The sequence below is a fragment of the Nomascus leucogenys genome, chromosome 18, assembly GCF_006542625.1.
Source record: "Nomascus leucogenys isolate Asia chromosome 18, Asia_NLE_v1, whole genome shotgun sequence".
NCBI classification, from domain to species: Eukaryota; Metazoa; Chordata; class Mammalia; order Primates; family Hylobatidae; genus Nomascus; species Nomascus leucogenys.
The window spans coordinates 96,794,618-96,809,073 of NC_044398.1; the positions used below are offsets into that span (position 1 = coordinate 96,794,618).

Consider the following 14,456-nt stretch of genomic DNA (forward strand, 5'->3'; position numbering starts at 1 on the left):
CAGGGAGGACACCGATCACTAGTCAATCTGCTTGAAACTGCCTCCTATGATTAGTGTGTAATGACTCAGGTAGGTCATGGCCACGGACGTTTCTGTTATTAATGCATTAGCAGCTGTAAATGGGCATTGATTCTGCACAGAGTGCAGGTTTATGGACTTGGTGGGAGAGTCTGCCCCTGTGAAGCATAAATGGTCATTGCTGGGAGAGGAAACAACCCTGAGAGGGCAATGTCCTTTGAGAAGGATGAAGAAAGCCAGCTAGATTAGAATGCAGAAAACCTGAGCTGGGACAAAGAAAGAGAAGAAAGTACTTGTATCCGGGATACTCCTTGGTCCTCTCTCACATCTGAAATCAAACAAATCACATCCTTACATTCCTGAGCTCTCCCTGGTATTGGCTAGTCAGTAACAGTTAATCTAATGTGGATTATTTTATTTAAAGTTTAATCTTCCAATGTTATCATGAGTGTACAGCACCATGTCTGTCTGTTCACTATGATGTCCTCGGTACCCAGCAAGAATCCAACATCAAAATTTTTCGATAGCTATTTATGAATGAAGGAAGGAAGGAATGATGGCACTACCAAAATAAGAATGTTGACTTCTATATCAATGTCATAGCAACTTGAGCTGGAATGTACCACCATGCAGTTTTGCAAGACAATTTATTCTCCTTTAACAGAGGGACTGAGGTCCAATAAGAGTTAACCGATTTTCTGCCAATGCATATGCATGTACACACGCACACACTCATGCACACAAGTCAATCAGTGAGAGAAGACATCCCTTCTCAGCACATAATTATTTTGAACGGCAATAACAGCAATCGTCATTACTGTTTACTGAGTACCAACTGTAAGCCAGGCATGGAGTTGGGTTGGTATTTTCTGAAGCAAGGATCTGCAAATAACCACCTGAATTCAAAAGAAACTAGACATATATTTTAGTAAAATAAAACCATTCTGGCTATCTATACACGGACAAAGTTTGTGTTTTTTTGCTTCGGAGCTTCTCAAAAGTTGGAAGAAATTTCTAGCCCCCTGAATTTGGAAAAACCAAATTCCTGTTTCCATATCGTATTAACCAGCCTATTTTACCAAAATTTTGGTTCATCCTTTGTGACTTCCATAGTCTTCTACAGGAACCACCAGTAGGAATCAGGTGATTCTAGATTCACTAACATCTTCAGAAAACAACCCTACATCCTCAGGTAGAGCTGAGACAGCAAGCAGAGCTACTCTTTACTTTAAATGAAGGGATTCAGCAGAAATATAATTACTGTTTTTCTCCAGTTGGTAACTGGTGAATGATAATGATAAATACAAAGATTTCACCTCATAGGTGTTAAAGCCAATAGAAGGTGAACGCAGGTGAAATTTGGTTTCATTATCTATAATTCTTAGTTTACTTTTTTTTTTTTTTTCCAGACAGGGCTTTGCTGCCTCCAGGCTGGAGTGCAATGGCACAATCAGATCACTGCAGCCTTGGACTCCTGGGCTCATGTGGTCCTCCTGCCTCAGCTTCCGAAGTAGCTAGGACCAGAGGTGCACATCACCATGCCTGGATAAGTTTTTAAACATTTTCTGTAGAGATAGGGTGTCACTACGTTGCCCAGGCTGGTCTTAAACTCCTAGTCTCAAGTGATCCTCCCACTTCAGCCTCCCAAAGTTCTGGGCTTATAAGCATGAGCCACCATGCCTCTGTAGATTTGCTGTAATTCTTTACTACAACCCATGAATGTGGATCAAATTATATTAATATTAGTTTCTCATTATAGCAAAGAGAAAGCAAAATGTCTGTACTGATTTAGCTGCAAACCTAATTTAGCTACATAGTACACTCTCTTGTCCACAGAAAATGGGCTACTTTCTGTACACAGGTGGGCCAGGGAGGGACTGACTGCTTCTGGTCATAACTCAACCATCTCTGTCTTGCTGAGATAATGATACCTCCTTTCAACCTTCTCTTCTGTGGCATAGTTTCTATATCTCTTGTTTGTTTTCTAAATTCCAAGTTAGATGGCGCCCTAGTTAAAGACTATTTGATGTAGAGCATGTGTCCTCACCCAAATCTCATGTTGAATTGTAATCCCCAATGTTAGAAGTGAGCCAGGTAGTAGGTGATTAAATCATGGGGGCAGTTTCTCATGAACCCTTTAGTACCATCCCATTGGCACTGCCCTTGCAGTAATGAGTGAGTTGTAACAACATCTGGTTGTTTAAAGTGCGTGATGCCTCCTCTCCCTCTTTTGCTCCTGCTCTGGCCATGTAAGACGTGCCTGCTGCCCCTTTGCCTTCTGCCATAATTGTAAGTTTCCTGAGGCCTCCCCAGAAGCTGAGCAGATGCCAGCATCATACTTCCTGTACAGCCTGTGGCTCTGTGAGCCAATTAAATATCTTTTCTTTATAAATTACCCAGTCTCAGGTATCTCTTTACAGCAATGTGAGAACAAATTCACACTCCATTCTAGTTCAATTCCTCATTATCAGTACTGCAGTGAGGAAACTGAAACCAGATTGGTCAAATGTGTTGTTAAGAGTTATGTAGCTCTTGTAAGTGGGAGCTAAATGAAGTGTACCTGTGAACACAGAGCATGAACTATGGAGACTCAGAAGGGTGGGAGGGTGGGAGGAAGATGAGGGATGAGAAATTACTTAATGAATACAATGTACACTATTAAGGTGATAGTTATGCCAAAAGGTCAGAGTTGGCTGAGTGTGCTGGCTCAGGCCTGTAATCCCAACACTTTGGGAGGCTGAGGCAGGCAGATCACTTGAGGTCAGGAGTTTGAGACCAGGCTGGCCAACATGGCACAATCCTTTCTCTAGTAAAAATACAAAAACTAGCTGAGCATGATGGCACATGCCTATAATCCCAGCTACTTGAGAGGCTGAGGCACAAGAATAGCTTGAACCTTGGAGACAGAGGTTGCAGTGAGCTGATACCACACCACTGTACTCCCACCTGGGTGAAAGAGTGAGATGCTGTCTCAGAAAAAAAAGAAAAAAAAAAAGAAAAAAAAAACCCAGACTTCACTACTATGCAACACACCCATGTATGGAAACTGTACTTGCAACCTCTAAATTAATGCACATTTAAAAAATTAATAAACAAATAATGTTTTCAAAAGACAGTTGTGTGGTCAATTCACAAGCATTGCTCCCTTCATCTTTCAAAGACTGATCTAGATTGGGGGTGTGGGGGGGTGCCACCAGCAGTTGGATGACAGAAAAATAATTTAAAAGTACAAAGATTGTGATCAACATTCACAGCACTAATTCCTACAACTCAATGAACAACTCATTCAAAATATGTACCTGCTTGTCACTTTTACAGGTGCTAAGGATACAGAAGCAAGTAAGACTGACACACCCCATGCCCTCAGAACTCCTCTAGTCCAGTGGGGAAGGCAGATTGTGCACAACCAGTAAAAGTGATCATCAGGGAGTGTCATGAGCACCATGGCAGATTTTAACTGGGTAAGATGATGGAGAAGAACAAGGCTGACAGTGGGGTGCTGCCTGGGCTTCCCTCTTCCTTACCTATCCTACTACCTTACACACCTTCCTTGTAACTTCCATTCTTTATTATCCTCCTCTGTCCTAACAATAAAGAAGCAGAAGGAATTGTTATTTCTTCTTTTATCTTTCTGCCTTCTCTCTCTCTCTCTGCCTTCTCTTTCTCTCTCTTTCCTCCCATGCTCATCTACTCATTCAATCAAAAAGATCTGCAGAGTTCCTGCCCCTTATATGCAGAGGGAAGCTGAGAAAAGAGCTCTGTTATGCAGCAGCTTAGGAGAGGTAAGAGATATTCATAGGGGAAGTGTAAACAAGAGTGTATGGGGGTGGTTGGTGGCTAGGGAAGTCTCAAAGCAAAATCGGATGGTCAATGAGCATTCTCTAGATGAGTTTGTCCTTCTAGACCACAGACTCTAAATGTACCTGGCATGAAACTTACCCTGTGCCTGGCCTTGAATTAAGGTAATGCCCTAGGTCATGCCTGTTCTCATTCTCTCTCCCTCTTGTATTCCAACTGGCGCCTTTTAACCTCTTCCACTTCCACCCCATCTGCTGAATTTTGCATGTGAGAGAACTGCATCTCCCTGGAGGGCAATCATTGCTGTTTCTCTTTCAATACCTCCTTACTGTGTTCCACTCTTGCCTACTCCACTGAAACCCAGATTCTAAAATGTAATCATAGGGTCAACTTTCTACCTTGAAAATTGGCTTAGGATTTTCTTTATCCTACAAGGGGCAATCAAGTAGCTGAAATAAACAGAGAAAAATTCATTATCAGGAGGGCTTAACCGAGATCCATACGGAAGTGTAGACTGAAAGAATAGGAAAGGATATCCCAGCTGGTGAGACCAAGTGTAGCAAGTGCTTGGAGGTGGGAAATAAACATGTTTAGATATCAAGAGATCAACTTGCCCAGTTGGAATAAAATGTATTGAGGGATTCATGGAGAGAAGATAAAATGATAAGTAAGGACGAGCTTATTGAACAACCAACTAGACGATATTCATGTTTCAAGAATATTAGTCCTGCAATCTGTTGGCTGCGATCCAGGGGAAGGTGGCTTTAGGTATGAAGACTACCTAAAAAGAATTCCCAGGTATGTAAGTGAGAAGTCCCTGGAGCAATATGCCAACAGAGGGAATGAAAAGAAGGCTCCTAGAAGATACAGATAAAACCTTCACTTATCACTTGGTGGTGGATGAAAACAAAACAATGTCAGTAACTAAAGCTTGGGACAGTGGGGCCCATGGGTTAATGAGTGAGACGTGGATGATTTCAAGTGTTATGCATTGGGAGCCTTAAGTGACAGAAAGAAATAAGTGAAGATGTATAGCAATCTGTGCTGCATATGGCATCAGAATTCAGTGATAGATTTGGAGTCTATTATTCTAGACCTACCAATGTAGAAGTGAAAGCTTTGAAGACGAATACTGAGGAAATAAAAACCAGCCATCAGAAAGACCCATACTGGTCTTTCATCTAATGTCGATGTTGTATTTCTCTCATTTACACAATACCCCATCAAAAGGTGAGATGCATTTATCTATCTCTTCATCCTTCCATCCCTCTATCTGCCTGACCATTATTATATCCAACAAGTACTCATGGTCAACTATGGGCCAGCACTACAGTAGATGCCATGGAAATAGTCAGAGGTGATATACGATTTGAATAATCAGCATGCATTAGGCACCAACCAGTTAGAACAGACGAATGCTGCGGCACTGAGCAGACTCCCAGGGGACCATTAAACCTTTACTTCTGGATCAAGGGTAAATGCAAGGAAGCAGAACATATGGAATGGCAGGGAATAGAGGACACTTTGGGGCTTGAGACAGTAGCAATTTATCAATCAGAGTCCTAATTGATCTATAACAGCTAAGTATCAGCCTAGGTACAAGGACGGACAATTCTGACCTAGCGCCTGTATTTATAAGGCTGCTAGTCTAAAGCCATCCTATACAACAATACAGTAGCAGGTTACAAGCCACATGTTCTTAAATTTAAATTAATGAACTCTCCCGACACAAAGGAATGAGATGATAGATAGGCTAACTACCCTGACCTGATTATTATAAAGTATATGTATAGAAACATCACTAGGTACCCCATGAATATGTGCAATTATTTTTTGTCAATTAAAAATAAAGTAACACATTTATGTTACTTTAAATAACATGATGGCTCACGCCTGTAATCCCAGCACTTTGGGAGGCCAAGGTAGGAGGATCACCTGATGTCAGCAGTTTGAGACTAGCCTGGCCAATGTGGTAAAACCCCATTTCCACTAAAAATACAAAAATTAGCTGGGCATGGTGGTGGGTGCCTGTAATCCCAGCTACTTGGGCGGCTGAGGCAGGATAATCGCTTGAACCCAGGAGATGAAGGTTATAATGAGTTCAGATCATGCCACTGCACTCCAGTCTGGGCAACAGAGTGAGACTCCATCTCATAAATAATAATAATAATAATAATAATGATAATAACAATAATAAAGTAATAAAATTTTTTAAATAACTTTAAAAAAAACACTTAGTTTTCAGGTGTAATAGTCACATTTCAAGTGTTCAATTGCTCTCTCTGGCTGGTGGTTACCATATTGAACAGCACAGATAAAGGATATTCCTTATCTATTCTCTTAGCAGGGTTAACTATGTAAGGTGATAAGTACGTTAAGTAGCTTGATTGTGGTAATCATTTCACAAGGTATATGTACATTAACAAGTCTCATATATACCTTCAATCTATGCAGTTCTAAAAAGATAAATTTTATTTTTATTTCAATACTTTTGGGGGTACAGGCGGTTTTTGGTTACATGGATAAGTTCTTTAGTGGTAATTTCTGAGATTTTGGCTCACCCATCACCCAAGCAACTCATCACCCAAGCAGTGCACTCTCTGCCCAATACTTACAAAGCCTCCTTTCAGTTTTCAGGAAATGCTGAAGCCTGAGCTTCGAGGACAGGAAAAGATAGATGTGGCATGTAGGGAATTAGAGATGGAATTTCCTTTATTATTAGGAACAAAAGCCGCGAGTCTTATCTCCTGTGTGATACAAGCGTTAGCTGATTAGGGTTACGCTAAGTCATTCTGATGTAGCTAACAGCTAATACACCATCTTTTTAGTTCTTTCTATCTCCACCTTCTTCTTCTCTGTACCCTCAACCTCCTCCCAACCTTCTCCCTCTCAGTCACCAAAGCCCATTATATTATGACAATGCTTTTGAAATTGATGCAATTCTTATTTGTCAATAATACCTCATTAAGACTCGGTGAAAAAAAAATACTCCTATAATCACAGAAATGGTGTATTGGATAGCAGTAGACCAAAGAAAAAGACAAACATTAAAAATAAGGCTTGCACAATTAATTAATTATAAACGTGATGCAGCATGCCATGGGACTTTTAGCCTGATAGGAAAATAGAAATCAAGGAAACGTTCTCTTGGAAGTTAAATTTTCAAGTTGTAGAAAATCATGCTGAGGCTTAAGTTCCAACACTGACCCTGCTACTGTGAGCTTTCTGTGGCTATCCTCTTAGCACACAGATAACAAAAAAGGGATGTGGAGAGCTAGAAAACAGATGCTGGTTCCTGGGAGCTCACTCACTTACATCATGTGCATTGGTCAATCTGTTATTCTAGACCTGTCGAAGTAGAAGTGAACGCTTTGAAGAAGAGTACTGGGGAATAAAAACCAACCATCGGAAACACCATACTGGTCTCTTGCCTAATGCCAATGCTATCTTTCTCCCATTTACACAATACTCCATCAGGAGTTAAGATGCATTCATCTACCTATTCAGCTTTCCATTCTTGTACCTGTTTGACCATCATTATATCCAACAAGTACTCATGGTCTACCAGCACTACAGTAAATGCTGTAGATATCAGCAGAGGTGATATACTATTGAACAAACAGCAATCCAAAGGGTCCCGATGTAAAGGAAACGTTACAGAGAAAATTAAACAAGAATAACCAAATTTTGGAAGCAGGAAATGAAAATTAATTTTCTGAAGCCAATGGACACATCAAAACCTGGATTCAGACTAAAATATGGCATTCTTCACAACATCAGTCCAGGCCCAGTGTCAGCCATGTACAAATTCCAACTACTAAGTCACGGCTCCTGCTAAAATCCTGTAAGAGACTGGAGCAATTTCTCAACCAGCATGTATCCAACATGTTATGGGTAAAGAGCACACAAAACCCAGGCATGTGGCCAGCTTAGATGTCAAATCATCTGCCTTCCGGATAACCAGGAGACATCCCAGAAATCAATGTTTGTTCCAGGGGAAGAGACTGCTTGGTCTTGGAAGGGGATTGAGGTTCACTGTGTCAGAGAAGCTGCAATCCCAAGGACAGGATGGAAACCTACTAGATACACTAAAAGGCATCAGTACCCATAAACTTCCCCAGTGAGGCATCTTGCCATTGCTTCCTTTCTAAAATGATTTCTTTAAAAAAAAATTATATCTGCTCACTGGTTTAGAGCAGTAAATTAATACTTTTTTTAAATGTCTCTCTTTAGATGGCAGTTGTAGATACGGAAATACCATATCCATAGACAAATTAACATGAGCTCCCTTACATCCCTGTACTAATTATCTTAGGGACCACAGCCTCCCTTAGGTTAGAAGTTTCAATCCCAGTGCAGGGTTGGAACAGGAATTTCTTTCAGAGAAGCAGCAATTTGAATCATGTTCAGAAGACAGAGGAATGAGAAGGTCATGTATGATCTGAAAACCCATCCTTGAAACCTTTTGTCCTCCATCCCTCCCCTCCCTGCCCCAGCACCAACAAAGGCATCTAGGAGAAAGATGCTGCTTGAATCACAAGAAGATCAAGTAACAAGCAAATTTAACTTTACACTAAAAGATTTGAACAGACTTCATGCCAAACAGCCCCCTCCTTTTTACTTACAAAACCTCCCAGTTTTCAAGAAATGCTGAAGCCTGAACTTCAAAGGCATGGAAAGATAGATGTGGCATGTAGGGAATTAGAGATGGAATTTCCTTTATTATTAGGAACAAAAGCTGTGAGTCTAATCTCCTGTGTGATACAAGCGTTAGCTGATCAGGGTTACGCTAAGTCATTCTGATGTAGCTAACAGCTAATACACCATCTTTTTAGTTCTTTCTATGTCTGCCTCCTTCTTCTCTGCATTTGAATATGCAAATTCCAGGACAATAGAAAGAGTCCTGCAATCCCACTGAGGGCAAAAGAATTCCCTTTGATCAGCCTCTTCCAGGCCTGGAGTCCCATGGCCTCCAATTCTACCTGCTCCTTTATGACATGGGCTGATATTTGATGTATCAAATTATACTCCAGCACTTTCAGAAGCAGAACCTGCTAAGAAATTCTGCATTCCTATAAAGGAAGCTACATCTTGAAAAATAAATATTTCTTTCAGCTAGCTTTTTAAAATTTTGATGTTTATAATTAAATTATTACAGATTTCTTCCTAAAACAAGGTGTTTACCCATAAAACTATTGCAGAGGAGGGCTGGTATCAGAGACTTTGTGCAGGTGCTACCCCAAATGCTAGAGTATATATGTATATAAAAAAAAAGACAGCTGAGAAAATTGGACAAAATACTGCTAGCTTCACCAAAAATAAAGTCCTTGCATGCAATGAGAAAGGCAGAAAGTGGAAAAATGCTTACTTGCTGAAAACAAATTAAATTTCTAAAATGTACCCCAGCATCTTAAAGTACAAAATTTCTTTTTTTTTTTTGCGGTAATTTTTACATCATAGTCACGTATTCCAGCTCAAAAAGAGCAAATGAATTGTTCTTAAATGCCTCAAGAAATACATGCTCTCAGTAACTGATCTGTGTTTGCTGGCATTTCTTTCTACTTCGCAGGGTCATGTGACTCAGAAGGGGGACAGAAAGTCTCCTGATGAGAAAACCTTAGGGGGGAAAAAAGAAACCAAAAACACATTTTATTTTAATCCCCAGCTAATAAAGGCGCAGTTAACCCATTAATAACCTCACACATTTCCCAGGTTCATTGGGGAGGGAGGGCTAAAGGAGGGTGGTTCTACCTTGCAGGCCCTCTTCTCATCTCTGATACAATAGGGCAGAAGAGAAAGACATAGGCAGGCAGCAACGTTTTTATAACAACTTCAAACCTGCAGAAAAGAGCTTTTCAGAGAGAACAGGATCAAAGATACGGATGTATTTATGGAATGAATGTTCAAAATGGGTTGCACTTACTGAATGCTGAGTCCGATCAAGGAAGCTGTAAGTTCCACTTGCATGAGTTCTTTGACCAGTTTCCTAAAGAAGAAAAGGGGGAATGAATTTAGTATCAAGAAATGTATTCTTGAATTTTGTCCGCACTTTTTTTGTCATAGTAATATGGACCAACCTTCAAAATAGCTTCTGACTATATTGTGAATTTAACAGCAATGATGGTGATGATGATGATGAAAATGATTCAGTTCTTCGATATATTTTCATTACATCCTCTCAGATCCCGGTAAAGAAGGTGTTATTATCTTCTCTATTTCAGAAGAGGAAACTGAGGCCCAGATAGCTCCCACAGTTCACAAGACATACATGTACATCGTGAAGCCTGAATTTGAACTTGGGCAAGTCAACACCAAGCTTGGAAGTACTCTACTGTATTCTTCTCTTACACCATGAGTTCTTGTCACAGGAGGTGTTCAAGGGAAGACTGGAGGTTGACATTTCAGATATATCATTGTGGATTTTCCCCCTAGGAAATAGCTTGGATGAAATAAATTCTAAATTTCCTTTCAACTCTAGAACTGCAGGATTCTATAATGCACATTCAGGTGATACTTAAAGTTCAAATGCGGAAATGATTTAATTTTGCAATGAGTAGCATTATGATACAAGGTATCCTAGAAGTAATAAATTTCATAAATATGGCTATCATCGCCCAATCAGAAGGAGTAAGATTCATGTTCATTGATATTTAAATAAACCAAATATCGCCTGAACTGCAAATGGCTATTATAATCTCCTGTAGTTCAGTGAGTTGAAAGAGAGGTCATCTACCAGAAAAATCAAGATTTCTGGTAGATCTGAAAGACGTTTATGGCATCCTATACCCAAGGGGGTTGGGATACTGACTTGTTTCCTCTCTGGGGAGAAACTTAAGTAGCAGAGATGGGACTACTTAGTAGGGTTCTGGAATCCTGATCCATCGCTAACTGAATTATAAAGTAGCAATACAATTTACACCAAGACTCAACAAAGTTCACAAGATTTAGAGGTAAATTTTAAACATTATTTGCAGATATGTTTAGACAATATCCCCCCTTTCCTAATGTGATAGGTATATCTAGATATATAGATATACAGATATACATATAAATGAAGATGACATATGTGTATGTATGTGGATATACATGTGTGTGTAGTCGTCACATCTGGTGAGTCCCCTCGTGTTGATAAATTACAACACCTAAGAACATCAAGTGACTTCAAAATATTGGAAAGAGGGGTGACCTGCAGAGATACCCAAGAATAAATAGAGCTATTAAGTGGTTGAAATGGTGGTGATAGTATTCACCCTTCAATAGCCTTTTGCTTTGCATTTTGATGTCTTCAATTTCTTTCGACTAATAAAAATGACCAATCTCATGGGCTAGTGTCAACAAACGGCAATGATGCACTCATTCATCCATCCATCTATCTATCCATCCATCCATCTATCCATCCATCCATCCATGTACCCACCCACCCGTCCATCCATCCATCCACCTATCCACCTACCTAACCATCCATCCATCTATCCATCCATCCATCCATGTACCCACCCACCCGTCCATCCATCCATCCACCTATCCACCTACCTAACCATCCATCCATCCATCCACCTATCCACCTACCCATCCACCCACCCATGCACCCATCCACCCATCTGCCTGTTCACCCATCCATCCATCTACCCACCCATCCACCCACCTATCCACCCATAGACCCATCCATCCATCCATCCATCCATCCACCCACCCATTCATCCAACCGTCCACCCACCCACCTACTCATCTATCTATCCAACTGTCCCCCATCCATCTACCCATCCATCCACCCACCGACCCATCCATCTATCTTTCCAATCATCCTTGGCTTCACTACCTTCTAACTTTGTGACCATGGCCAAGTGACTCAACCTTTCTTTGTCTGAGTTTCTTCATCAATAAAATGGGAATAAGCATTAACTGCCTCAAGGAATTCAGGTGAATATTAAAAGTTAATATTTGTAAAACGCTTAGCATTGTGCTTGGCACAAGGTCAGTGCTTTTTAAAATTTATTGTTTATTAAGCCTTCAAAATGTCAGGAACTGTCCCCCTGGTGCCTACAGTCCAGTGGGGAAGATAGACAGAGCTTCATCGGGGACATTGGGGAAGGCTCCATCAAGGAAGTGGCAACGGAGCTGACATCATAAAGGTGAGAAGTGGAAGAACATGATGTGGGAAGAATAGTTAGAACAGTTAGAATATAAATAGTCAAAATACATGGTTCTCTTCTATAAATTCACAGTATGCCTCCACTGCAGGATTATCTGAGTCCTAATAATTATAGTAGTCGTAGTTTCACTGAATCCCTAGTACATCCCAAACTTCATATCAAAATTTGCATGCATCCTCTCATTTATTAAAAATGATAGCTACCATGGTCAGGTTCAACCTTTTCAGCTCCTACCCCCTCTTTCCTGTCACTTCCTCCATCTCTGAACACATCCTTACATTCTAAGATCCAGCTAAATCAAATACTTAAGACACAACGCACTAGTATTCCTTTAGCCCTTTGATTACAACCTTCTCTCATCCTAAACTGCCCTTCACCTGGCCCCATTTGAACTCATGGAAGGTCTGGAGTCTTAAGACTTGAACGTCTACCCAAGAGTGCTCTCTGTAGCTTTCATTGACCCTTTCAGTGGGCCTGAATTTTAGGGGAGGTCCCTATGGCCATTCACATATTCTTCTATCAGAAGCAGAATTATACATCCTTTCTAACTTTTTGTGGACTTGGCCTACCCAGGCTGTGAATTTCTGGAAGGCAAGGGCAATGTTTAATTCAACACTGTAACTTTGTAGTCTGGGACAAGGCCCCTTATGTACTGCTCACTACATTGGGTAGCCTAAGAAGTGATTCCTCCTTGTCCCAGAGGGTTACAGCACCAAGAAAGGACATTGACCTTCTTTCCAGAAAGAGGTTTCTGTGAGCAACAGGGCCTTCTCTGGTGCAGCGGTACTTGGTACCCAGGTAATAACATTTAATTTCATGTCCATGTGAGTCCAAACCCACACCTTTACATCTGTTTTTAATCCAACCTGCAGTTGAAATGAATTTTATAGCCCCCTCCTTTCCACTCATAAGAATCTGTCAAGTCCTTTAGGGGGATTATTTTATAAAAACAGAGGCTGAGAAACATTGTTATAAAGTGAGAACAGAAATGGTCATTAACAATGGCACCAGACAGCAAGAAAACCCTGATATGCTCTCTAGAGTTCCAGAGGAGTGATGTAGTGTTATTTTTTTTTTAAGTAAGATTGTTCTGAGTTTGCAATTACTCTTGCAAACTACGTGAAGAGCAATTTGTGACCAGGGAGAATCTCGGGTCCCAGTGGAATTGGGCAGAATTTTCACTGTACCAAGACTACACAGGAGCTAAAGAGCTGCAAGTAAAGGAAACTCAGAGGACACTGGAAAAAAGACAGGCAGAATGAAGGTGAATGCTCAGTTCATGCATTAGCTACCTTCACCTCTGCACTCCATCCAAATGGATGCACAAAATAGCAAACTGATTACTTCCAAAACACTGGTGTTGATGACCCTTGGACAGCCAGAATGTAGTTTAAGTTTCTAACTCTGACTCTCTAAACAGGGCTGGCTACTGCAACGTTTCTGTTTCCATAGATTCTGCCATGAACTGCTTCATAGACTTTCCCAGTTCCCCAGGCGATGACTGCAATGCCATCTCCTCCTGCCTCCAGGCTTGCACCCCTTGCCCTCATGCAGGGCAAGGAGTGTGACCCTTACAAAATGTAAATGTGACTGTGTTACTTGATTGTTTAAATCCTACATTACTGGCTTCCCGTTTCATTCCAAACCTACCTTACCCCTGACATCCTTAATGATTTGCTCCTGGACACAGCTCCAGCCTTATTTATTTATTAGTGAGGAGATCACACTTCCCCCCAGTCCCGGGTACCAGCACCATGGATTTTCCCATTCTGATCCACACTTTACTCCTCACCTGTCACAGGGATGCCTTGCATGCTATGCCTTTGACTGGGGATGCTCTTAGCACCTAATTAACTCCAGTGCATTGCTGCTTCCTGATGGAACCCCCTGACCACATGGCTTTAAGAGCCCATCATCCCTTCTTCATAGCCTATATCCCAGTTCTCATTTTGCATACAATTAAAAATTACTAAAAAAATTATTTGATGAAAGTTTGCCCTTCTCACCAGCATGTTAGTTAGCTCCATGAGGGTAGGAGCTGTGTGGGTTTTGCTCACTATTTTAACTCTGATCACAATGCCATGGATATGGCAGAAATTCAATAAATATTTACCCAAGGAAGAAAAGATGGAAGGTAGGGAAACAGGGAGGGAGGGAGAGAGGGAGGGGGAAGCAAGAAAGGAAGGAAGGAAGGAAGGAAGGAAGGAAGGAAGGAAGGAAGGAAGGAAGGAGGAAGGAAGGAAGGAAAGATCTATCGGCTTAGTCATCCCATGGCTAATTTTAGACACACTCAGCCTCCCCAAAAGTCATTTCCCTCCACCATCTCTGTCTAGCACAGTGCCAGAAATTGGGTCTGCAGCGCATGATCCTGGCTCCATTAGTAAGGCTATGTTGAGAAGAGACAAAACCTCACCCCACCTAGGTTCAATTTTCTCCTAGGAATTTGCAAGGCACCCTTAAGTGTCATCAGTAACTGTGGGGTCACTA

The 14,456-nt window shown here is 41.1% G+C and overlaps 1 protein-coding gene across 9 annotated transcripts in view; it reads right to left on the minus strand.

The window, feature by feature from the left end:
- The window catches only part of RBFOX1 (RNA binding fox-1 homolog 1), a 2,489,097-nt gene that overhangs the window by 1,391,152 nt on the left and 1,083,489 nt on the right, over positions 1 to 14,456 (minus strand). For all 9 annotated transcript variants that reach the window (XM_030799104.1, XM_030799108.1, XM_030799109.1 and 6 more), the window contains one exon: positions 9,740 to 9,802. In XM_030799104.1, coding sequence (XP_030654964.1) covers positions 9,740 to 9,802 — 63 coding nt within the window. The remainder of the gene's footprint in view (positions 1 to 9,739; positions 9,803 to 14,456) is intronic.